Genomic DNA, 24,139 nt, shown 5'->3' on the forward strand with positions numbered 1-24,139 from the left:
CGTGTGGTAACCTCGTCCTGTACAAAATAAAAGTAATCTTGCACACAAAGTTATAAATATACCGCTTTGAAACCATTTTTTTATATACATGTAAATAGATTTTATGTTTTATATACTTACACAATTGTAAATACAGACGCATTAGGTTTATTTAAACTACTATATACATAAAAACAAAATAAAAGTCACCTTGCAGATGGAAGTTAATATACCTGCTTGGCCAGACTGCATCGAAGCAAATGTAGATTTAGAAATTCAAATATTTAGAGGGAGATATTTTCAGCTGGTACATTCTGAAACGATATTTCGATTGTAATTGGGAATTTGAGCGAAAGGGAATTGTAATTGGGAATTGAGCGGTCCTAACTATTATCTAATGACTGACTGACAGATTCACTGGCATCAAAACACATGACAGTGCATCATGCGGAGCGTCCCGATCAGCTGGTCGTTATATGGGATCATTAAAGACCAAGGTAAGATGAATGCACATATTTGGTGATTTTCGATTATTGTATCTCAATTTTAGTGCCAAGTTTAGAGAAACACATAAAACATGAGCACAATGAGTGGTCCATCAGTAGATACTGCTTAAGAATTTTAATCGGGAGAGATAATTATGATCTATCAAGATTTCAGAAAAGATATTGTTTATTAATACTGTATATATATATATATCTATATATTATTGTGGATTCTAGACACAGAAGTGCGACATTGTGATGCATTTGGGGCCTGCAGCAACAGCACTATCAACAATCCACATCTTGTACTGTGTTTTGGGCCTGATTATTGCTTCGACATTAAATGACTGAATTCTTAAAGCAGCTGTGAGCATATGTTGTAGATGATGATGATGATGTTGTTGTTGTCGTCGATGATGTTGTTTAAAAAAAAAAAAAAAAACTTAGATGAACCACATAATTACTGGACCTGGGTATTTGCTGTAATATTGGGCTCAAGTAGGCCATTTTGCATGAATCTGTGTCTTTTGTTAGATGTATGCATTCCCTGGCTCTATGTGGACCGAAAGAGATCGATTTGTTTCAGTCAACTAAGCTTTATTGGCATGATTTTCTATCCTTACAAAATTGCTGAAGCATATACAGAACATAGTAACTGAAGTATTAAAATAGTACAGAAAATAAAATATTAGTAAAAAAAAAAGAGATACAATGAATGGTAAAACTAAATCAAATAAAAAAAGACAATATAACAAAATGATATATTTATAATTTATATTGAAATATATTTACTTATCTATAATACTTGTGTGTGTTTGTGTGTGTGTGTGTATTTGTGTGTGTGTGTGTGTGTGTGTGTATATATATATATATATATATATATATATATATATATATAAGAATACAATGAAAATGTCTTGTGCATATAAAAAATGGTTTGTACTAAGTACAGACTCTTCTTATTGCATATTGCAGGTTTCCTGTAAAGTGCAGAGAATGCTGATGAGGATGGAGAGAAGGAAGAGGAAGAATTCCAGATGCCGACACAGCAGTGGACAGTCGTTCCATCACTGATTCCTGTACTGGAAGGGTTAACTTTTTTTTGACTGGTCAACTCTCAATCTCAGCAGTGAGACCTCATGGACCACAGAGCTCAGAGAGACAAGAGCAGGGCCAGCTACTTTGGAAATGTTAAGAATAGGTAAGGTTTGGTTGGGACTAAAGGGATAGATGAAAAAGAAATCATTAATGTGTAAATTAATAAAGAGACCTGTGTCATCTTGTCTTTAGACTGGGATCAAAGCTGCCGGCTGGAATTTCGCAGCCTCCAGGCTTCATTACTGCTCAATGTTCCATAGGCGCTCAGAGTGTGCTGGGGAACAGTGTTGGGCAGGAGTGTGGCAAAGGAAATCACCAAATCCGAAACCCCAAACTAAGACAGTACTATCTAAAGGGTAAGTGAATGACCATCAACAACGATTGACAATTAGCTTCTGATTTTTTAGGCACCTAACTACACACCTATACAGAAATAGTGTTTAGTTATAAAGTTGCTTTTTTATTATGGCACATTAAGTTAGAAACAGAAATGAAATTCAGTACTGCATAAAGGGTTTACACTACCGTTCAAAAGTTTGGGGTCAGTAAGATTAAAAAAAAAAAGAAGAAGAAATTAATACTTTTATTCAGCAAGGATGCATTAAATTGATCAAGATTGAAAACTTAAAGTGACAGTAAAGACATTCAAATAAACTTTCTATTCATCAAAGAATCCTTAAAATAATTTATCACATATTCCACAAACATATTAAGCAGAACAACTGTTTAACACTGACATTAATGTTTCTTGAGCAGCAAATCAGCATATTAGAATTATTTCTGAAGGATCATGTGACACTGAAGACTGGAGTAATGATGCTGAAAATTCACCATTGCCATCACAAGAATAAATGACATTTTAAAATACAAAAGAGTTATTTTAAATTGTAATAATATTTCACAATATTACTGATAAATAAATGCAGCCTTAGTGATACTGCAATGTAAAGCCAATCTTGGAGTTTGTACATATACATTGAAAATCCCAGCTGACATTTTTTTAAATGGTAATGATTCACAAACACTGGTTTAAAATTACAGTTCCTGCTTACTAAACATACTCAGTGTGTGTGTGTAGTTTAAACAGCTGAAGAAACAAACTGAGAAACAAACACATCTGCTTTCACTCTAGTTACTTGTGTGCAGTTTCAACTGTTTTTGCATCTATCTTCATAGAGGCGGCATTTCCAGTCAAAGATCCAATAACGAAGATTTTGGAGTCATGCAGAAACAATGAACACGGAGTGAGTAAAGTTTTTAAGCTTATTTACACACTCTATCGCCTTCAAGTTCCTGTTTATATGTGATAGAAGTCTCCATAAATATAACTGCCAACATTGTCATACCTTGCCGTCATGTACTGATAACTTTGGAACAAAGGTTACTGAAACACCCCATGCTGTCTTGTCAAGCTTTAAAAGATCTCTAATGAAACTGTTTAATGGATAATTCAAGGAGAACATGGAAACTTTACAGCAAATGTAATGGGAGAATGCCGACTGCGAAGGCTTTGGTAACTAATATTTTATTATTTAAAATGAATTAATAAACTAGAAATAATAAACTAGGCTAATTTGATGACCCAGCCAAATGTTTCTGTTCAATATCAAACTGTCTTTCCTTCTCATTTTTTTAAGTTGATGTCCATTTAGTTTCTTGTGTACAGTAGGTAATATTGTTTGAATTGTATTACACAGAGACACCGTTGAAAATACACAACGTCTGTCGTTATTCAAGCTTCACCAGATGAAATGTGTTACAAGATCATCAACAAGATTCTCAGTGTGACTTTTCTGTTATATGGAAACAAACTGACTTTAGTTTGCTATTAAGTGTGCTGGGTTTAAACAGTTTCAGAATAAAAGACTGGGCTGTTTGTTTAAAGATAAAACTATGCAAATCATTAGATACCACTACCAGTATAAGTAATACATGTTATCCAACATTATTTGCATGTCTGGAGGCAGTTGTCTGTAGCAAAGCCATAGGGAATGAAGAATTTGAGTTTGGACGATCAGATATTACACTGTGCGCAGAGTTCATTGATTTGAGTAAGATTTGTGGAACAAAAAGAAGTCCACCTTTCAGTTAATGGCATGAATAAAATCAGAAATAGAGGTCAGAATAGTTTTTGCATAGGTTTTCTTTTTAGGGTGTCCCTATGTACATTAATTATGCATATTAAATCATATGTATTATACTTAATTTTATTATACAATGCCGTTCAAAGACTAGATTTTTTTATGTTTTTGAAAGAAGTCTCTTATGCTTGACTTAATTTATCTGATCAAAAATGCAGTAAAAACATTAATATTGTGAAATATTATTGCAGTTTAAAAAACTGTTTTCTATTTTAATATATTTTAAAATGTAATTTATTTCTGTAATGTCAGTTTTCATGATTGGGCCTTCAGAAATCATTCTAATGTGCTCTCAGTTTAGTAACTCACAGGCCCACAGGTAAACACTACAAACACTAGTCTTTACGGTTTTAATCATGTTATTTGAAAAAAAGTTGCAGTTAATCTCCTATTAATTTTTATTCTTATGCATAAGATCTCTCGGGACATCTGGGAGACAAACATGACAAAGGAAAATAATCTATGACAGGAAGTGACAATGTCATGTAAACCCATTTGCATGAATTATGCATCTTTGTGATTAGCTAATAGTTCCTGGGTGCTGTGACTAAGTCCAGACATCTGATGTCACTGGGCTATGAATAAGGAAATGAGGGGGTGTACAGCAGTGTGGAAAAAAGGAAGGGAAGTGAAACTGCTCTCAGTGTGACAATGTCTTTCCTTATGCACCACCTCAAACAGTTATCCAAGAACAAGGTCTCAACTTCTACGGCGACAGCTTCTGACCCACATCCAAGACAAGAGCACAGCCTTGATCCTGCGCTCGACATTGGTGTTGTGGGAACTGCAACTCTTGTGTCTCCTTCCACGGATGCGGAATATGACAAACTGACGGTGAGAGAGTAAAAAATAGTGTGTTTACAAACCTTGGCGCTTAATGAATTATGGTTTAAATAGTGAACACCCTGACAAATCTCAGTACAGCATTAATTCCAAGTTTAAGCTCTTTGTGATGCCAGTCAAACTGTAATGTAGTGACTCACAACGGCTTCTCTTCTACTGTTTTGTGTGATGTTTATTTATCTCTCGTAGGATGTGGAGGCAGTTCCTTTACCTGATGGAAATGTGTGTCTATTGGCTCTTCCATCTGAATGCTCTCAGGGGGAGGGGCCAGCCGCAATGTCTTGCCTCAAACTGTTCTCCCGTTACATCACAGACAGAAAGGTGACAATGTTAGGTTTATGTTACCCTGTTTTATATTCCCATTACATTTGATAAAATGCAGCATATTCAGCTTCAGTTCTGACTCACCATTTTGCTTGTCTCACTAGGGTGTGGTCTCTGGAATATTGCTGGTGACGTCCAATAAGATCTTCTTTGACCCTCAAAAGTCTCACCCACTTGTTCAGGAGAATGGCTGTGAAGAATATGTATTCTCCTGCTCTGTGGATGATCTTGCCTCAGTGTCCTTCTACACAGATATCTCTCACATTCACTTCAACAAGACCACATACAGGTACTTTCTGCTTCACTGCTTGGATATATATATATATATATATATATATATATATATATATATATATATATATATATACAGGGCTTGACATTAACACCCACTAACCTTCCAAATGCAGGTGGATATTCCTACTAGCCACTTTGGTGGATTGAATTTGATATAATATACATTTTTCAAGTCATTTAAAAAGGCATCTGAAATAATAAACTAAGTGCAATCTAGTGTTGTCAAAAATATTGATTTATCGATACTGAAATTTCTGAAACTCTTCCTGCAGAATAGATACACAATGCAATCTGTGCATTCTTGCTCTCTAATCTCTCCAACAGCGAGTGACACACAAACCCATGTCCCTTTAATCACTCGTTTAATTTGCTTCGGGTGAATATTTTTGGTGTTACGGGGCTTGAATTTTGGCATGGGATTGTGCATATTGAGCATCATTTTACTCATTCCAGCAGATTTTGTGCTCAACCCCAAAGTGCGTGCACATAAATACACCATAATGGCTATATAAAACAGTATAATGGGTCTGTGTGTCAGGTTTTAAAGTGATAGCAGCCTAATATACCTGCTGCCAAATTATGAGATAGTATAAAAATTATATATATATATATATATATATATATATATAAAATGATCAATTATAAATAATATAAATTATTAATTAATACAAAGCAAATAGTTGAGATTAACAGAGAATAACAGAATAAAATTGTAATATTATCAAATTTGGTGAATGTACAAAAATTCATTACATTTAACATATGTCATTCACCAGAAGTTTAACTTTGACAGCCCTGAAAATACATTTTGTAATATACAATGTAATTATATAATGTAATTTGTAATAGATAATGTGTGTGTGTATGTATGTGTGTGTGTGTGTGTGTGTGTGTGTGTGTGTGTGTGTGTGTGTGTGTGTGTATATATATATGTATATATATACACACAGTATATACATACTGTATATACACACACTCACAAATAAGTGACAATTTGTTGCAGACCCCTCAGCACCCCCCAAACAACTGAATTTTGGTTGTTAATTAAACAGTGCAACTTTCCCATCATTCATTGCACATACAGCTCAGACACATTGATCTCATTTTTCTTCCAGATGTAACAGTTGTAAGCCATCAAAGAGCAAAACAAACAGCCACAAGAAAACCCGTCAGTCAGCATTAGAGACCATTCCCGCACCTGTGTCCTCCGTTTCACATGATCTGACAGCGACTCCGGATGCTAAAGAAGAGGATGAGGTAGTTGGAGAGACCAGGGACATGTCTGAAGCTGAGAGGCAGTCTGGGGGAATGCTAACATCTGCTGCTGCTACTTTCTGTTGTGGAGGACCAGACAGTGTTCAGAGAGGAAACAAAGAATATGAATTCCGAGACAAATCCGAACAGCGGTCATATTTGGAAAGACAGCTGTTAGGTAATCAGGATTTTTACTCAAGAACTTTGACATTTAACTTGTACTGACAACTCTTTTTTCAGCTAATCCACTTAGTTATCTCTCTTCACTCATTAGGTCCTTGCACTTCTACATCTAGTAGTGGCATAAACGGATCTCTGATGTTTGTGAGGATTCGACAGAAACTGCAGCATGGGAAGAAAAGGGCTTTCTCTAAACCTAAAATTCCTTCCAGAGACGCCTGGTTCACCATGCAGCAGGGAAGGTACTTAAGCCTTACCTAGACTACACAGCCTGCTAGAAATAAACAGCAAAACATGGCAGAATGTTTTAATTAATATGCTGATAATGTTATAGTACAAGTTACTTCATCTCACTTTCTTGTTCTTTTTCCCTTTGATTTTGTGCTGTAGCTCAGACGAGCTGTACGCTTACATGAGCCAGCATCGACCGGACCTGTGCATCCTGGAGGGAGGTGAGGAGGATGAAGCACAGCATGATGAAGAGGATTTTGTGCTTCTCGATGATGAGGAAGAAGAGGGGTCTCCACGAGAAGGCCAGGCCGGAGAGGACTGGGAGGTCAGTTATTTTCTAAATGTATGGATTAAACAAATAAATTGAGATAACACACGTCAAGAGAGCAGGAATAACAATCGAACTGAAGTGATACAAAGAAAAATGCCTGTTTTGGTTGGAATGTGCAGGGGATGTCTCTCGCTCACTTTAATGATACTAAAACTAAAACACTTTGCATCTGTAAATACAGACATGGTAATTCACTGGTCGAACATGCTTAACAATATTTATGGACTTGTAGTGTTGCTTCTATGACAACCAGATTACTCACACCCTCAGTATCTCAATCATGGTCAAAGGTCAAGAACTTGAAGCCTAAAACAAACTACTTTTTGCATACACTACTGTCACTTTTGATCAATTTAATGACCCCAAGCTTTTGAAAGGTAAAGACATTTATAATGTAACAAAAGATTTGTATTTCAAATAAATGCTGTTCTTTTGTACTTTTCTATTCATTAAAGGATCCTGAAAAAAGATATCATGGTTTACACAAAAAATATTAAGCAGAACAACTGTTTTCAACATTGATAATAATAAGAAATGTTTCTTGAGCAGCAAATCAGCATATTAGACCAATCGGATGCAACGCAATGCATTCTGTTTAGAAAGTTTGTCCGCTGCCGCGTCACAATCACGTGTGCCATCAAAGTACCGCGAGAGCAAGACGAGACCAGCCACCTCGGTCATGTGCTACAGCTGGCCCAAATTGGCTTCACGAGCTCTGATGACGACACAGCAGTTTCGTGTTTATTCTGACACATTCAGCTCAGGTGATGTTCAAAAATTTGTGTTTTTATAAAAGTAAAAACTCTTTTCATCTAACCTTAATGTTATTGCAAGTCATGTTTATCAAAATAAAACTAATAAAAAATATAGATCCACTTTATTGGTATTTAAATAGTATAGGCTTCTGTTGAACTTTATGCTTGTACAGATGGCGCTGTATTAAGCAGTACATAAAGACTTGAATGAAAAGTGTTTTTGTTGCTTCATGAAAACATCTAAACGTCTATGTATTTGACAAATACTGCATCTAATGCAGTTCATATGTGATAAAGTGCACAAACACCTCGCAAGCGTCATGAGAAGCAGAGTGTCCAACTTCGGGTCTCTGTTTTTAGCTCTTTCCTGCCCACAACTGGCAGATGTCACCTATTGGTGGAAGCCTAGTTAGACTCAAAAACACCTCATGATTTATGAAGGATCATGTGACTCTGAAGACTGGAGTAAATCCAGCTTTGCCATCACAGGAATAAATTACATTTTAAAATAGATTAAAATACAAAACAGTATTAAAAAAAAAAAAAAAAAAAAAAAATCTTAACAACCCCAAACTTTTGAACAGTAGTTTTAGTCTTCATAATATGTTTACTATAATGTAATTTTTTTTTTAGCTTTATCTGTTATGTTTTAGATCTTGTGGTTACTTCATTAACCTTGAGTCTTAAATCATATTTTCACATTATGTTAGATAGGGAATTCATATAATATGAATAAAGATGTTGAACATTCATTCAAGGTTTTCATCTGTAAAACTGCAGTAGTGTTATTTTGGTGGTAGATTAAAGTACTTGGATGAAGAGACCAGTCATTTGTTTCAATCTTTGTAAGAAACAGCGCCACCAGCCGTGACTGTCCAAACAGCAAACCCTCGCGCGCGACAGTGACGTCATCGCACGCAGTATCGCGCGCGTTGGCTCCGCAAGGTTTCGCGCGTTCATTTTTTTACAGTCTATGACGTCTCCAATTTTCGCAACTAATTTGAGAATGAATAATTTCGAGAAAATAGTGGCGGACCAAGTCCGCCGACATAGGTGCCTCTATGATCGGAGTATGCGCGATAATACTGACGTTCAGATTATTAATAATGCATGGAAAGATATCGCCGCCGCCACGGGAACAGACGAGGCAGATTGCCGTAAAGCGTGGAAGAATTTAAGAGACAAGTTTGTGAGGATCAAGAAGAGGGTCTACACAGGAAGCATTGATCCAAGTCCATACAGGATCATGACAGAGCTGGGATGGTTATGCCACTTTGTTAAACATCGGGGAAAAGTCTCAAATGTAAAGGTAAGAAACACAAATGATGTTTTTTTTTTTAATCGCTAAATGCACAAATGCATATATTTAGGCATTTATTGAATGAATTTTATTAAATGAATACACGTTCAGCCCTAGAGTTAGAGACAACACTTTCTAACCTTTCATTCTAACGTCACTCTTCCTTTCTTTAACGTTATTGACGGATGTTACTGTGTTCTCAGGCTAGTGTTGCATAGTTCAGTGGGATGGGATGCCCTACACTTTTTATATATCTATAGTCTGTTTCAGTAAGAGAGTAATATGGTACAGATTAATATGGAATTAAATATTTGTACTTCTGTTTCATTGTGGTTTTAATACTAAAGTTGCTTAAAATTTTGCTAGAAGGGAATGAAAAATGTAGTGGTAGATTGTATACATGTTTGTAAAATATACCCATTGTTTAGTTCGTTTACAACATCTTTTAGACCTGAATGTAATTTTTGTTTCTTCATAAGGAAATATATAAAGTGGACTCCATTGAGGAACAACTGAAGACAAACAGCTTTCTAACCTCTCCAGCATCAGGAACATCAGAAACATCAGAGACTGTGACTTCGGCCAAACCTCCACCCCTGTCCCTCATGCCATCATCGCCACCTCCCCCCACTCCATCCATTCTTCCACCCTGTCCATCACCCAAACGCAGCCCCTCGCCCTGTTCAATTTCAACTTACCCTACCCCAAGCATCTCATCCTGTTCCAATGCCTCACCATCTTCTACTGACTTAATGCCTAAGAGAATGTCTACCTCTGAAGAAGCCTTACTGAAGATACTGGAGCAGCTGGACTGGGAGAGGGAGAGGGCCATGCAGCAGGACACTGAAGATTTCAGATTCGCTGCCGTCATTGCTGACATGCTGGCAAAAATTGATCCTCACCGGAAGCCTGAGGTTAAATTCAAGATCCATCAAGTACTGTATGAAGCTGTGCGAAATACCCAAACATAGACAGCATCATGTTTTCACTGAGACTAGATAGATATATATATATATATATATATATATATATATATATATATATATATATATATGTGTATATATATGTTTTATTTTATTTTATTTTATTTCACAGATGTAAATGTTTATGTATATAAATAAAAACTTCAATATTTAACTGGAGTTTGATTTTATCAATACAAAAGTTCTTGTAAACCCTATTCTGTGTAAATATAGTACTAAAATGTGAAGACAAAATTAATCCACAGGTCAAAAAATATTTTAGATTTTCATGCAGTAGAGTATTGTACACGGCACATCGTGAATGAGCAAATTGGTTTACACCTCTCATATACCTGTCTAGTGCTCCATATTATTAAACTAGAAACTGCAGTAGTTAACATGCATTCATTATTTATAGGTGCTAGTTTAAAGTGAAATACACTTTTTTTATAAACATTTTTTTTTAAAGAAGTCTCCTATGTTCACCAATTGCTTAATTATTCCTGTGATGGCTGATTTTTAAGCAACCATTACTCCAGTCTTCATCACATGATCCTTCAGAAATCATCCTATGCTGATTTGCTGCTCAAGAGACATTTCTTCTTATTATCACTGTTGAAAACAGTTGTGCTTTTTTTGTAAACAGATGCATTTTTTTCAGGATTCTTTGATGAATAAAAAGTTCAAATAACAGCATTTATCTAAATATAATTTTTTTTTCTGTAACATTATAAATGCCACGTTCTGTTATGAAACTTTAGATGGTGCAGGTTGATGGGTCCTTCTTTTACATCATTAACTACATGGCACAAGCAGATTGGTTTCTGTGCATCTGCAGCCAATGAGCTTGCTGCTCAACATTTAAAGGTGCAGTAAGCAATTTCTGAGAATCATTGTTGAATATTTCATATTTGAAATCAACCCAAACAAACACTTCATTGCTCCGCCCCCAAAATGCATTAACGAAGAAAAATAAAGCGAAGATGAAGAACGAATGACAAGGAAGAGCAAAAAATGAACATAAGCAAGAGTTTGTTGTTAGGCACCAGCAGCATACACTCAAGCAATGTTACGTTTGGAGCAGAAACAAAGCAACCTCGGTCTCTGTTTTCAGACCTTCCCGCTTAGGTCTCTCCAGCGCTGGAAAGCTTTTCTAATATTAACTAGGGCTGGTCCGAATACCATTTTTTTGAGCTTCGAAGCTTCGGTAGTAATGAACATCGAATATTCGAAGCTTCGGAGAGAGGGGGCTGAACATATTCTTCTCTCTAATAAAGACAGGAATCTCTATGTGTCTGTCTGTCCATTTGCATTATTATTATTTCGAGAACCGTTCATCCAATCGACTTCACACGGGAGTGCAGTGTCGCATTTGGTGCAATATAGATGGACACGCGACACACGACACATTCAGAATTTAAACTTTTAGTAAACTACAGAAAAGCGCGAGCGGGAAGCGGCGCACCTCACGCAGGCAGGGCTTATATGCTCCTAACGGACACTGCACTAGTGATATAAAACGCACACACACAGGTCTGTTAAATTAAGCAATACTTTTAAGGTAGTCTAATATTTTTCTGACTAACAAATTACTGACACAGTACAGGGTAGATTTAAATAAAGAAAAAACGAAATTTAAATAAAGAAAAACGAAATTTAAATAAAGAAAAACGAAATTTAAATAAAGAAAAAACGAAATTTAAAAAAAAAAAACGAAATTAAGTTAAATTAAAAACGAGATTAATTTAGATTGATAATAACGGGTAAAAAGGCTAATACATTTTGTTTCTATTATTCTATTTTTCACAATGTCAAAGCAACATTTTGGGTTTTTAACCCAAAACACAAGCTCAGGCATGCACTTCGGTCCATAGGCTACAAACGAACACTCCCGTTGCTGGAACAGGCGTCGGTTCTATTTCTAGCATGCACGCGTTTTCCGCGTGTCTCGAGCCGCGCCTGAGATGCCTGAGATGAGAACCGTTTCGCGGGAGATCCCAGGTGTGCAAAAAAAACAAAAACAAAAACGAATATTCGAATGTCAAATTTTCAAATCGAATACCAACCCACCGAATGATTATTCGAATATTCGGGTCCAGCCCTAATATTAACGCCGGTCCTAAAGCTCTTGCTTGATCATAACCCTTCTTTTTCCATTGATATTCCTCTGACCTTTTCTGTTTTGTAATGTCTCTCAGCCATCTCTCTTTTAGCAGTCTTTCTTTAAATCTCCCTCTTGCTCACTCTCTCTCCTACCCCGTCATGAGTGGACACACCCCCTACAGCTGATTGGCTAGAAGTTTGTTGTGTTGCTTGGTCCGATTCATTTTCGACAGTTTTTCAGAAATTGTTTACTGCACCTTTAAATAGCTGGTTAGCGTTCACTATAGCATTTTGCAGCATGCTTCCAGAGTTCCTCTGAAACCCTCCACCTTCCCCAGCTCCACCTGTACACATCTGCTACGGGTAATTTTATATATGCTACATGCTCACAGCAGTGTATCAGTGTATGTATTGGCAGTAGCAAGTTCCTGTACTTGTTCTGCAGAAGCAACAATAATCTACACCACCAATAATCAACAGAAGCAAAGCAGATCTATTCCACCAAAACCGACTACATTAATATTGTCATATCCATTGCCATGCTAAAAATCTTCATTTGTATGATAGAAATGTCTTTATTTTCACTTTTCATCAATTTAATGCATACTTGCTGAATAAAACTATTAAAATCCTACTGACCCCAAACATTTGAACGGTAGTGTATGGGTTGGTGAGTCATACACTTATTGTTTCTGTACAGATGGTGTCAGTGGAGGAGAGTGGGCTGAAAGCTTCTGTCTCTACTGAACCAGAAGGTTTGACTAACATACTGAAGCAGAGTGTCATACTGGATGCCCAACAAGTTAGAGAGGTCAGTACTCGCACACTTCAGATTCAGTATACATGAATACTTATTCATAGTCATGCAGTTTTGTAAAATGAAGACCTGGGCCCGTATCCCTAAAGAATTTTTGTGCAAAAAGTGGCTCCTAGCGGCCAAATTCTAAGAAAATTCTCAGAGTCATGACGTTTTCTTAGAATTTCCCCTAAAAGTGACACGAAAATCCCAGTTAATATAAAAGCTATTTCTCAAGATTCCTTGCGCTTAAAAGGGCTCCTAAGGCGAGATCTGCTAAGAGCAGGGAAGAGGACTTTTAGTGGCTTAGGAGTTCCCCTAAGCAGCTGCACAAAATGGCCAACAGAGGAGGCAGGAGAGATGTCCTGCAAACACTGGATGACAGGGAATTATTGAGACGCTACAGATTGGATCGTGCAGGAATCATGTTTGTTATTTTATTTTTTAACAAGCCTTCATAAATAGACCAGCCAGCAATCACAGACATTGATAAAAGCTGAGCCGTGTTACCCTCGTTAAGACCACACTGAGTTGTAACGTTGCAATTTCTACTTCATTAAGGACAGCCCCTTGAGATAGGCCATCTTGTTTTCAATGGGGTCCATATGGGAGTGAAAGTACAAATATGCCAGCTAGGATATTAATATGAGCAAATAAGACAAATCATTATTTGAACAGGGTGTAATTTTTCACATATTTTAGATTCTAATGTTAGGCTATAACCCCTACAGCTTACTATTCATTTTCCAGATATTTTCTTGAATGTGAAATATTATTTACAATTACAGTCTGCATAAGATTAGAGTGTATAATTATGTTTATTGATTTGAGGGTACATCCTTTGCTCATTATCACCAAAAGTTAATTTTCATCAAACTTGTAGGATCAACCAATCACGGCTTTTGAAATGATGACTCATACCTAGCAACGGGGTCAACCACACCTCCTCACTAAGATAGGATTTTCCATCCATTCCTTGCTCAGAGTTCACTGAAAATGTTCTGGAATCACTTCTAAGCTAAAACTCCTGGCAAGGAATTTTTAGGTTAAGTTAGGAGCTCTCTGAGAGGATTCTCAGAATCTTTAGGGATACGGGCCCTGATCTCATGCTGGTGGCCCAGTGTGTGTAATGTGTAGTAAAATATGTAGCATGCGTCTTCTCTCAGATCTCGAGAGAGCTGCCTCCACGTACCATCGGACGCACGTGGCAGCTGTCCTACAGCACGGACAAACACGGGGCAAGTCTCAAGACCCTGTACAGAAAACTCAGCACTACCGACTCACCTGTGCTGATAATCATCAAGGACAACAACCAGCAGGTCATTATTTCACAGCTGGTGAAGTGGACAGCTGAGGGTCAAGGGTCACTGTTCAATTGCAATATTCATTCCACTTGTAATTTTGACCTAAGTTGGATGTTTTGGTTTCGTTAAGGTGTATTGTTATTTGAGTGGTTTTAATTTCCCCCTCAGATTTTTGGGAGCTTCCTCTCACATCCTCTGCATCCTAGTGAGGCATTTTATGGCACCGGAGAGACCTTCCTGTTCCTGTCTCACCCACGCTTTAAGGTACACATAAAGACACATTTGAGCAAATTTATTATCATTGAGAGAAACAACTTTAAAGGTTTATGAGATCAAATGAAATTCTTAATGGAAATTTCTTTGAAACACCTCTGAGATTATATTTATTACATTTAAGTGTTTCCGATGGACTGGAGAAAACTCTTTTTTCATCAAAGGGTATTTGGACTCTTTTGCCATTGGAGGAGGAAGGTACATATTAATATTCTGCTAAATGCCATATATGCATAGCGGCATATTTCTTGTCTTTTATTTTAGACTAGCAAGTGATTTGTACAAGTAAACTTCATTTTTGTCTCTTTTCATTTCAGTGGTCACTTTGGTCTGTGGGTGGATGAGAGGTTGTTCTTGGGCAGAAGCAACCCCTGTTTCACCTTTAATAACTGCAGCCTGTCTGAGACTAACGACTTCACAATTTTGGATTTGGAAGCCTGGACATTTGGCTGACACATGCTCCAAATAATCATGATTTAGTGGGAAATATGGCCATTCAAATTAACTATTCGATCACATTTTACTGACACCTGTAAATGAAGGGAAAGAGACCCTGCAAACTGTGAATATTCTTCCTGAAGTGAAGTCAAGGGAAGAGTTTTGCACCAATGGATGAAAGCTCACCTATCATCTTACCACCATGCTGAAAAAAAAAAAAAGCCTGATGCATTTGGGTTAATTTCATTATTTAAATGAGTGCACTTCATTGTACAAGAAATAATGTTCTGGGACAGAATGGAATAGTATCTGCCCAAACAACATTTGAATGGTACGCGTTTACACTAGTGTGGTCAATCCTGGGTCCTACATTATTACTGCAGCGCTGGTTACAGTGCGCATGTTACTTTGATGAGGAAACCTTTTTTATCTGTTCATTTATAACTTAAATAAGCTACACCCTGACTAAATGGCGCAGATTAAAGCCTCACCTGCTGTTAGTAAGCAAAGCATCTGCTATACACAGTAGCTTAGGCGTTAGTTTAAATTCCATAGCTACACTTTACACATAGAAAAGGTTCCTCATCACTCAAGCCAAAACAAAACCAAGACTGAAATGATTTTGGGTTAAAAACCACACACATAAACATCACACAAACCTCAGAGCTGCATGTTTCATGTCTTGAGAATTTTGGTGTCACAAAACTTTCTTAGACATTCACATAAAGTCTTAAGCACTCCTGTGGATTCCTAGCCTGTAGGAAAACTTACTTTCTGTAAATAACTCTTACGATAGTAATAACATCAGTTCACAAAGATATCTGTACAAACAATGGCTCTAAAAAAAACTGTCAAAACAAATTATAGTCATACAAGACCAATGCAATATTTATACATGTGAAAATGCAGTCACTCAATACTTAAAGTGTTAATTAACTTACCTAATAAACATCAAATTAACAATAACACTGTTTTATTTATTTAAAAAAAGCACATTGTATCTATTTGACAAAGGTAGATAATTAGTTGTGCAAAAGTTAATTCAGCTTCAGTTGCACCATTTAAACAAGACAGTGAATACTATGCCAAATTACATAAATCTATTCTAGTTTTCCTTCCTGCTTCTGCTCTTCAGCTTAAATGTGGTAGAAAGAATCAGACGCGAGTGCATGTGAGCTCTTTGCATTATATTTAATTTTTAAAAGAATTATTTTCAAATTTAACTAGCCATTATGCATCTCCACCTTTAGACAAAAGTGGATTTCAGCAGATATATTAGAGCCCATGGCAGCTTTCCTGCAGCTGTGTGGTTGAGCTGAAATCCAAAGCTTTGCTTTGTGTGTATTTTAGCACAGTGCCAGTATTCTGTTGAGACAGAAAAACAGGCGTTGCTTCCAGACTTAAACAACAACATCAGGCCTGGCCTCACCCTGATTGGGCTTTCAGACAAGACCATCACAAACTGCCTAATCGTGGAAGCCACAGCCTGGATAATTCTGTCTCCTACAGAACCATCTGGAATAACAAAACAATTTGCAGCAAAACATAAGTGGCTTTGTATGTAATGAAACAAAAGTGGTTTTATCAGATCAGTAATACTACATAATGCTGTTTTAGTTCATTAATCTGAGCAATATATCAGACTAATGACATTCGTCACTCAAGAAGTGTTAAATTTGCACATAAAACGGCAAATTTCTATATAAAAATATATGACTTAATTGAGATTATTGTGTATAGCTAACACCCCGGTTTCATTGGGGTGACAAACCACACTCTTGTGACTGTAGTGACAAAATGATGTTATATTGTGCATTTTTACGTGTCACACTAAGGACCATGTACAAGAAGATGTGGTCAATAGCTGCCTTCTGAATGAAGAAATGGCGTCAGCCCCTCCGCATACCTTTCCTCAAAGCAGACATGGGGGAGTCGAGCTGATATCAGCACTTCCTTTCTTTTCCCTCATATACTCCCTTCAATTCTCTCTGAGATGCACTGATTTTTCTGGAGACAGAAATCTGATCTTTAAACTAGTTTTATGACTCCAGGTAAGGTCTGGCCTTTTCAAGTCCTTCCTGCAGGAAGCGGATGTATGTGGAGGTTGACGGATCTTCAAAACTTGCTGAGAAACTGAGAGCTGGTCCCTCTTCCTCAGGTTTCATGGATGTCTGGTCCAGGAAATTATTAGCATTGATGTGATGGACCTGGAGAAGTTACAGTGATATTAATCTAAGCAACTTGAATAAGGTTGGCACAGATTAAGAAATCTAAAGCAGACTCACCACAGTGCCGTTGGGTAGCGCCACCATCATCTCCACTGGAAAAGTATACATTTCCAAATGCAAACGAGCCTTTTCACTCAAATCCAGATTCTTTTTATCACCCTAAATGGAAGGAAAAGCACTTAATTAGCACTGATATGTATCTAAAATTATAAGTTTTAATTTTGGCTTAAAAAATATACATCAGCTAAAAAACCCAAACTCTTCACCTGCAGATCTTCCAGCTCTTTGACTAGAGACCAGCTGCTGATGAAGCTCTGGTTGAGTAAGGCCAGAACGGGCGAACTCTCGAGGACTGTCTCCCGAAGAGTCCGCCCTGAACCTACCGGAGATAAGGAGAAACAGAAGTGTACAGAACGCAAATCAGAGAAACATCTAATATAGTTGAAAGAACCTGAGTACTCTAGCTTTAAAACACAATCTGACAAATGATTAAAGGAGAACTCCGGTCAATTTTAACATTGAGCTCATTTTTTTGTACATTTGGAGTGCTGTCAATACAGAGAACAACGTCAAAAATCGGTGTTGCCTACACCGAGTTATTCTATTTTTAAAATTTGCACCCTGTTGACTTCAATAGGGCAAGTACTAAAGTACTAAAGTACTCCAAAGTAGTCGATTGCCGAGTTCACGCGCGTGATCATAGGTAATAAACCTATGCGCGTGAACTCGGCAATCGACTACTTTGGACTTCACCCGAAAACAGGATGTAAACACAGGTATTTGCGCTGGCTTAAATAACATAATTTTTATACATATCTTTCACATCTACTGCAGTCAGATCCACTTGTGTTCACTCAGAAGGAATCACTCACATTTTCTGTGCACTTGTAATGACACATCAAGGATGTTAAGAGGCTAAAAGCAGGTTTAGTACTTGCCCTATTGAAGTCAACAGGGTGCAAATTTTAAAAAGAGGATAACATGGTGTAGGCAACACCGATTTTTGTCGTTGTTCTCTGTATTGACAGCACTCCAAATGTACAAAAAAATGAGCTCAATGTTAAAATTGACCGGAGTTCTCCTTTAACACTACCAGAGATCTATGTCATGCTGACTATGGATACACTGAAATGAAAATTCTGGGCCACTGAAAATCAAAAATGCTTTATTTATTATTTTAAATTAGCTTTTTTTGTATGATTGACAGGGCTATTCCAAACAGAAACAAGTCTACTATTACATAGAACTTTTATGTCGGGATGTTATTTGAGTGGACTTTTCCGATGAGCATGAGCGGAGCACACATGCATAGAGCTGAAAATTGAGCAGAGCATCAAATCACGCAGTGATAACAGCTAGAGCGAGAGGCAAACAGCGCTAAACACTGAGGGCCCGTTTTTCCTTTTCAGTCAAAAACCAAAATTGCCATTTTCAGCCGATACTCTTCGGCTGCCGAAATTTCCGTGCATCCCTAATGCTGACCCATATGGCCGAATTGAGCTCTTCCAGCAGCATGTATGCTTTGTTATAGTCGACCATGGGTGTCTTACCTCAGCATGACTGGTCATCCAGGGATCCCCAGAGCAGAATGGAGTGAATCAGCTTTTTCTCAGCATCAGCTCTGCTAAAGGCCTCACTGAATGGTAAATATGGCACCTTCCAAAGAGAAGACCCATGCGTTTGACATTTTGAGTGAAAATTATGGGCTCCAAAAAAACATACATGGATCAAACGTTCACAATTAGAAACATTTAGAAAATAGACGCACTCTTACAAATAAAGGTTCCTTATTGGCATCCATGGAACCTTTCCATTGCACTAAAGGTTCTTTAGATTATTAAAGGGGTCATATAATGGTACATGCACTTTTACAAGTTGATTGTACTGAAATGTGTGTTGGCAGTGCCTGTACACAACCATCATAAAATGATTAAAAAAAAATTAATCTCCTTATATGTTTTACCCTCTCTGAAATCAAGCCGTTCGATTTTGTGACGTCACAAAATCGACGCCCCTCCCACGATTGTGATTGACAGCAGCGTTTCAACACAGACCCGCCCTCGCTCGTGAGCGAGCTGTCCGTCATAATAGAGCATTGATATGCTGGAGAAGAATGGCATCTAAGCGATTGTGGCGTTCTGTTCTTGGGTGTAATAAGGAACACAGCAGTCATTTTGATGTTTCGGTGGAATATTCCCAAAGCATTGACGCGGGGATTCCCCACGATCAACGTCCATGCTTTCATGTTTGCGAATCATTTCACACACCAGACTGCTTTACAAACGAGGGTCAGTAAAGCTGGTTTTGCTAAGAAGCTGTTCCTGAAAATAGGATCGGTACCAACTATTCGTGTTCCTGCAGCACCTCCAGAAGAACTGAAGTGAGTAACATTTTATTAACCTTTATATTAATATTTATATTAATCTTTGCAAATCGCTTGCTGCACGCTTCACGATGAATGCGGCTATTTTTACACTCAGGTACATTATGACGTTTTCTATGTACGACGTTCTCAATATAATTCATAATCCCACGTTTATAATGAACAACGCGTTATGGTTATTGTGTTAGAAACGGTGTACACACAGAACAGAGGGGCGGGGTGAGCAAAGCTCATTATCATTTAAAGACGCATGCACTGAAACGGCGTGCTGAAAACAGAGCTGTTTTTGACCAGGTAAAATGAGTGTTTTCTTACAATACTAATGGGGATTTTTAATTCAAGTATATTACAAACTTTTAATTTATACCCTAAATAATCATATAAGCTTGTACAAAAATGCCATTATATGACCCCTTTAAAATGTTACTTTTAGAAACAAAAATGGTTATTTATTATGAACTGTTCACTGAATGGTTCTTTGGGGAACCCTTCTTCTATGACATTGGTGTGAAAACCCCTTTTTGAAACCTTCATTGGTAGTGTGAATTCATTCCATGCTGACTTCAAAGAACTTTCATTGCAACAGCATTGCTGCAAACTCTTGTTAACTGATTTCAGGTGTTCAAGTATGAATTTTTAGGAATTGTAGCAAGGGACTCACCTTTTTAAATGGGTACATTGTGACCTCCAAGCATCTTGATGCCTCTTCTCTGCTCAGCTCTGCACTCCAGACAATCTCCTCGAACACAAACTGAATGGGCTCACCTCCCTCCCCTCGGCTGTCAATCATGTTACCTTGCTCGTCATAGATCACAGAGGGAGTGGAGGGTCCTGCTGCCTTGAGCTCCATCTGTAAACATATACGGCCCGTTTACTTTATGTATCATGTTTTAGCTAATCATGCCAAGATGACAGTAAAATAATAATTTAAGCTTTGATTCATCAGCAACGTGATTTAAGAGCATGCAGTAAAATGTCAATGGAAGCAGTTTCAGTATTATGTAGAACCATAAATCAAAACCCTCTGTACATAATTATCAGCTCTAACCTGAGGCAGGTATCCAATATCCACCTCCATGTTGCTGCTCTCGCTGGCGCCATACAACCACTCCATGTCCACATTCAGAGTTCTGCCATATAAAACACATTCAACTGGGGCTGCACAATAACGGTTAAACAGATAATCACAAATATTTGATCACAATTACAATTATATAATCATGAATATTTTGATTTTAGTTTTTTTTTAATACATTTCATTAGAATTCATTAATGTGAGCACAAATCAAGAGAACATGGTTTTATTTTACCTCATCTAGTTTTCTGGTTCATTATGTTTATTATATGAATTAACACTCTACATAATTAAAAACTAAAACTGAGAAATGAAAAATTAAATTCTAAATTATGTTAATGTTTTTCTATTTACATGAAAGCTTGTGGAGGCTTGTCACTAATGCAAAATAATGGAAAAGTCAAATGAAAACAACTTTGTCAGGAAAAAACCCAGCAGGCAAAATGCTCAGGCGATTATGCTTAATTTATCGAGAGAAACAGAAATTGTGTTAATGATTAAAACAAGATTAATTACGCAGCCCTACACTCAACACCTGAAAAGTGCTTATTCTTGCAGTTAGGAATAGTGGAGGGAAGACTGACTTGTCATTTGGGACGTAAAGATGGAACTCTCGGATGTGAGAAGCATCTTTAGAGAGGATGATGTTACCAGCAAACTGCCCAGGAGTGAACCAGAATGGAAAGTTGGGAACATCATTTAGCTGGAACTCTGCATGGATTCTGTAATTATTAGCACAATACCATTAGAATCCGTTGGAGGCTCACAGTTCAAATAAAGTTAAAACAGAAGATTTCAAACAGTTACATGCACAGTAGATTACTACTGGATTTTAAGAAAATCCCATTTATTTTAAATTTCTAAAATGGCAGTTTTTTAACTCACCTGAAAACAATGTCATAATAAAAGTCACTAGCAGCCCGTATACAAGCAACAGCTCCCTGTGGAGCAAAGCGGGATTTCACAAAGGGCCGCGGGTGGAACATGCTCAGCAGAGAGTGGATCAGCACCTGCAAATAAATGACAACCACGTCACCCATCTACAAATAAAGAGATCGAATCAATCTCCTTCTTGATCAAAATACTCTTCACAATCTCAGATAACCTATTATTAAACAATTTGCTTTGAATAAATACAAGGTGTGAACAATGAGCAACTAAACTCACTGAACTAATTTAAAAAATTTAAAGGTATATTTGTACCTCTTTGCCTCGCGGAGTGGGAGGATGATAACGGTTATTGGGAAGGTAGCCAGTGAAAATGTTCAATTCGCTGGGAACAATCCACCAAGTGTCACCCAGGGCAGATTTACCACTGGGTGGCAAGAAGGCCTTGAACCGACTGGCATAAAACGTGGATGAAGGAACAGCTGGACGTTTCCAAGACCGTAGCCCACTTAGAGAGCTGTGAGAAACCTGTTGAGAAGGACACTGCACTCAATTTACCTTATACACCCATTTTTAGTATTTACCTTGTAATGGGTCCAAGTTATATAATTAAAAAATATATATTTTAATAATAATAAAATTAATTTATTATGGTAATTTTCATTTTAATATATTTTGAAATCATCACCCTGTCTGTTTATATCATTGCTTAGTGACAAATGTATAAATAATGAAGTCTAATGTTTAAATTACCCCTAGAAAGCCATCTTTGCTCTTAGTCATGCTTTCCAGTAGTAATGGCTGCATTTTAGCATGTATGGTCAGCGTCTCTCCATTTGGGTCATGTGGTATCTCCTCTTCAAACTCTGGAGGAGGTTCCACACCTTCAGGCAACAGAGATGGACATCAGGCATTACAACAATGTGAAAAATGCATTGCTTTAAAACTCTCAGCGGGCATTCAGTTTTCTACAGTGATGAATACTGACATTGAAGCACATTAATTCTGCTTTAATAGACTATATCTGCCTGTGAAAGGATGTTAATGCTCTGCAAGAGTACAGACAGGGTAAATAATACCTGTGAGTTTTTCTGCAATAGGTTTGAATTCCTCTGGACTGAGATAAAGGTCATGATCAGTATCCAGGGATGAGAAGAAAAAGAGTCCATCTGCTCCCAACGCCTTCAATCCTGCTTCCTACAATAGAGGCAATCCAAACAGAGAAGAAACCTCAGCAATTTTACAGGCTGCTCCCATTAATGAAAGAACTAGTAATTGTAAAACAGGCTAATTTTGCGATTAGTTCTTTTGAACTGGGGGGGGGGGGGGGGGGGGGGAGCATTTATTATGTCTTCCCGTTTATTGTAATTTCGTCCTAGTTCTCGGCGTTTTTTTTTTTTGCAAGGTTTAATAAAATGTTATTTATTAACTTTCAAGCTTATTATTTTTACACGACTTGACTTGCAGAACTACTCGGACCGATCCAGGCAGATTCGTGGGTGATGATTTTAGACCATTTTAACCGGTTCAACTGATTCATTGAAAAGATTCGACTCAAAAGAACAAACCATTCGTTTGGAAAGCACAGCTAAATACCCGAGGGCAACAAAACAATGATGGCTGCGTCGATTTATTTTTAACTGAATTAAGTTACTGACCTACTTTGTATGTTGTGTCTGGGTTTATTGTCAGTCTCAGAAGGAGGGCAACCAGGAGAATGTCTAATATGGGAAGTGACAGAATTAACAGTGATGTATGAAAGAGAGAGAGAGGGGGGTTGGTTGGTGTTCTAACAGTCTTTCCCAGCTGTGGCAATTACCCAACCCTTGTAAAACAGCGGGCAGCTGGAGCAGATGCAAGTTTACTGTTCGCAAATAACAAAAGAGGACGTGGCAGTCTGTAGCCAAATTCATTACACTTTAAACGAATATTAAAAGAGGAGTGTATAAAGATAAATAAACTTTGTCAACTACAAAGACAACATGTGGCTTGAACAGCTACAATAAGACAATCACGCAATACCTCTAGAATGGCTCCGGGAAGCATCCCTCCTTCAGGGGTCAAACTGCAGTGAAAATCTGACCAAACTGGTATAACTTACATGTCGTTTCACAAGCTGGATGTCCTGATAATATTTAATGCAGAAGCCGATGAAAGGAACAGCAGCGATTATGAATAAGCTGAAGAGCTGCTTGAAACGTGAGCGGGCGCGTCTGCTGGATGGAGTCGCGCGATCTTCATCATGATCATCAGCCGTTGGGTCTCCAGCAGTAGTTTTATCCACGTCTGCGGCCATACTCTAATAAATGTCTCTATCTGCTCTGTAAATCACTACAGGGGCATAAAAACAGCCCAGGGTGAAAACAAGACTCTTAAGTGAAATCACAATGTTAGCGGAGCAGGAGGATATAACACTCCTGCTTCTCCGAGATTTCTCCTGCTAGCTAGTGGATCATGTCTGACTGACGCTCTTA

General features: G+C 37.5%; 3 protein-coding genes across 3 annotated transcripts; 2 read left to right on the top strand and 1 right to left on the bottom strand.

The window, feature by feature from the left end:
- The first annotated feature begins 187 nt into the window (after nt 1-187).
- On the top strand, nt 188-16,049 carry LOC308707415 (oxidation resistance protein 1). The gene is made up of 15 exons (XM_081393909.1): nt 188-476; nt 1,440-1,665; nt 1,755-1,918; nt 2,739-2,806; nt 4,385-4,537; nt 4,736-4,867; nt 4,975-5,159; nt 6,280-6,596; nt 6,693-6,840; nt 6,989-7,154; nt 12,981-13,091; nt 14,243-14,395; nt 14,549-14,644; nt 14,778-14,851; nt 14,971-16,049. The coding sequence occupies exons 2-15, from the start codon at nt 1,604-1,606 to the stop codon at nt 15,104-15,106; spliced, it is 1,965 nt and encodes a 654-aa protein (XP_081250035.1). The 5' UTR covers nt 188-476; nt 1,440-1,603; the 3' UTR covers nt 15,107-16,049.
- Nucleotides 8,871-10,186, top strand: LOC308707417 (uncharacterized protein; the record flags this gene model as incomplete). Its single annotated transcript, XM_081393911.1, has 2 exons — nt 8,871-9,224; nt 9,695-10,186. The coding sequence occupies exons 1-2, from the start codon at nt 8,889-8,891 to the stop codon at nt 10,184-10,186; spliced, it is 828 nt and encodes a 275-aa protein (XP_081250037.1). The 5' UTR covers nt 8,871-8,888.
- On the bottom strand, nt 15,326-24,132 carry selenon (selenoprotein N). The gene is made up of 12 exons (XM_081393910.1): nt 23,767-24,132; nt 22,745-22,862; nt 22,419-22,549; nt 21,981-22,193; nt 21,663-21,787; nt 21,362-21,499; nt 20,751-20,832; nt 20,364-20,552; nt 18,870-18,975; nt 17,586-17,698; nt 17,377-17,478; nt 15,326-17,298 (listed from the first exon to the last, which is right to left on the bottom strand). Exons 1-12 carry the CDS (start codon nt 23,959-23,961, stop codon nt 17,131-17,133), a joined length of 1,680 nt encoding a protein of 559 aa, XP_081250036.1. The 5' UTR covers nt 23,962-24,132; the 3' UTR covers nt 15,326-17,130.
- Nucleotides 24,133-24,139: the final 7 nt, after the last annotated feature.

The sequence above is a fragment of the Scardinius erythrophthalmus genome, assembly GCF_964197995.2.
Source record: "Scardinius erythrophthalmus genome assembly, chromosome: 19".
Taxonomy (NCBI): Eukaryota; Metazoa; Chordata; class Actinopteri; order Cypriniformes; family Leuciscidae; genus Scardinius; species Scardinius erythrophthalmus.

Coding starts and splice junctions, on each gene's coding strand:
- LOC308707415 (XM_081393909.1), top strand. CDS start 1,604: ATGGACCACAGAGCTCAGAGAGACAAGAGCAGGGCCAGCTACTTTGGA. Junction 6,597..6,692: donor TTTGGAAAGACAGCTGTTAG/GTAATCAGGATT, acceptor TTCACTCATTAG/GTCCTTGCACTTCTACATCT. Junction 6,841..6,988: donor TTCACCATGCAGCAGGGAAG/GTACTTAAGCCT, acceptor TTTGTGCTGTAG/CTCAGACGAGCTGTACGCTT.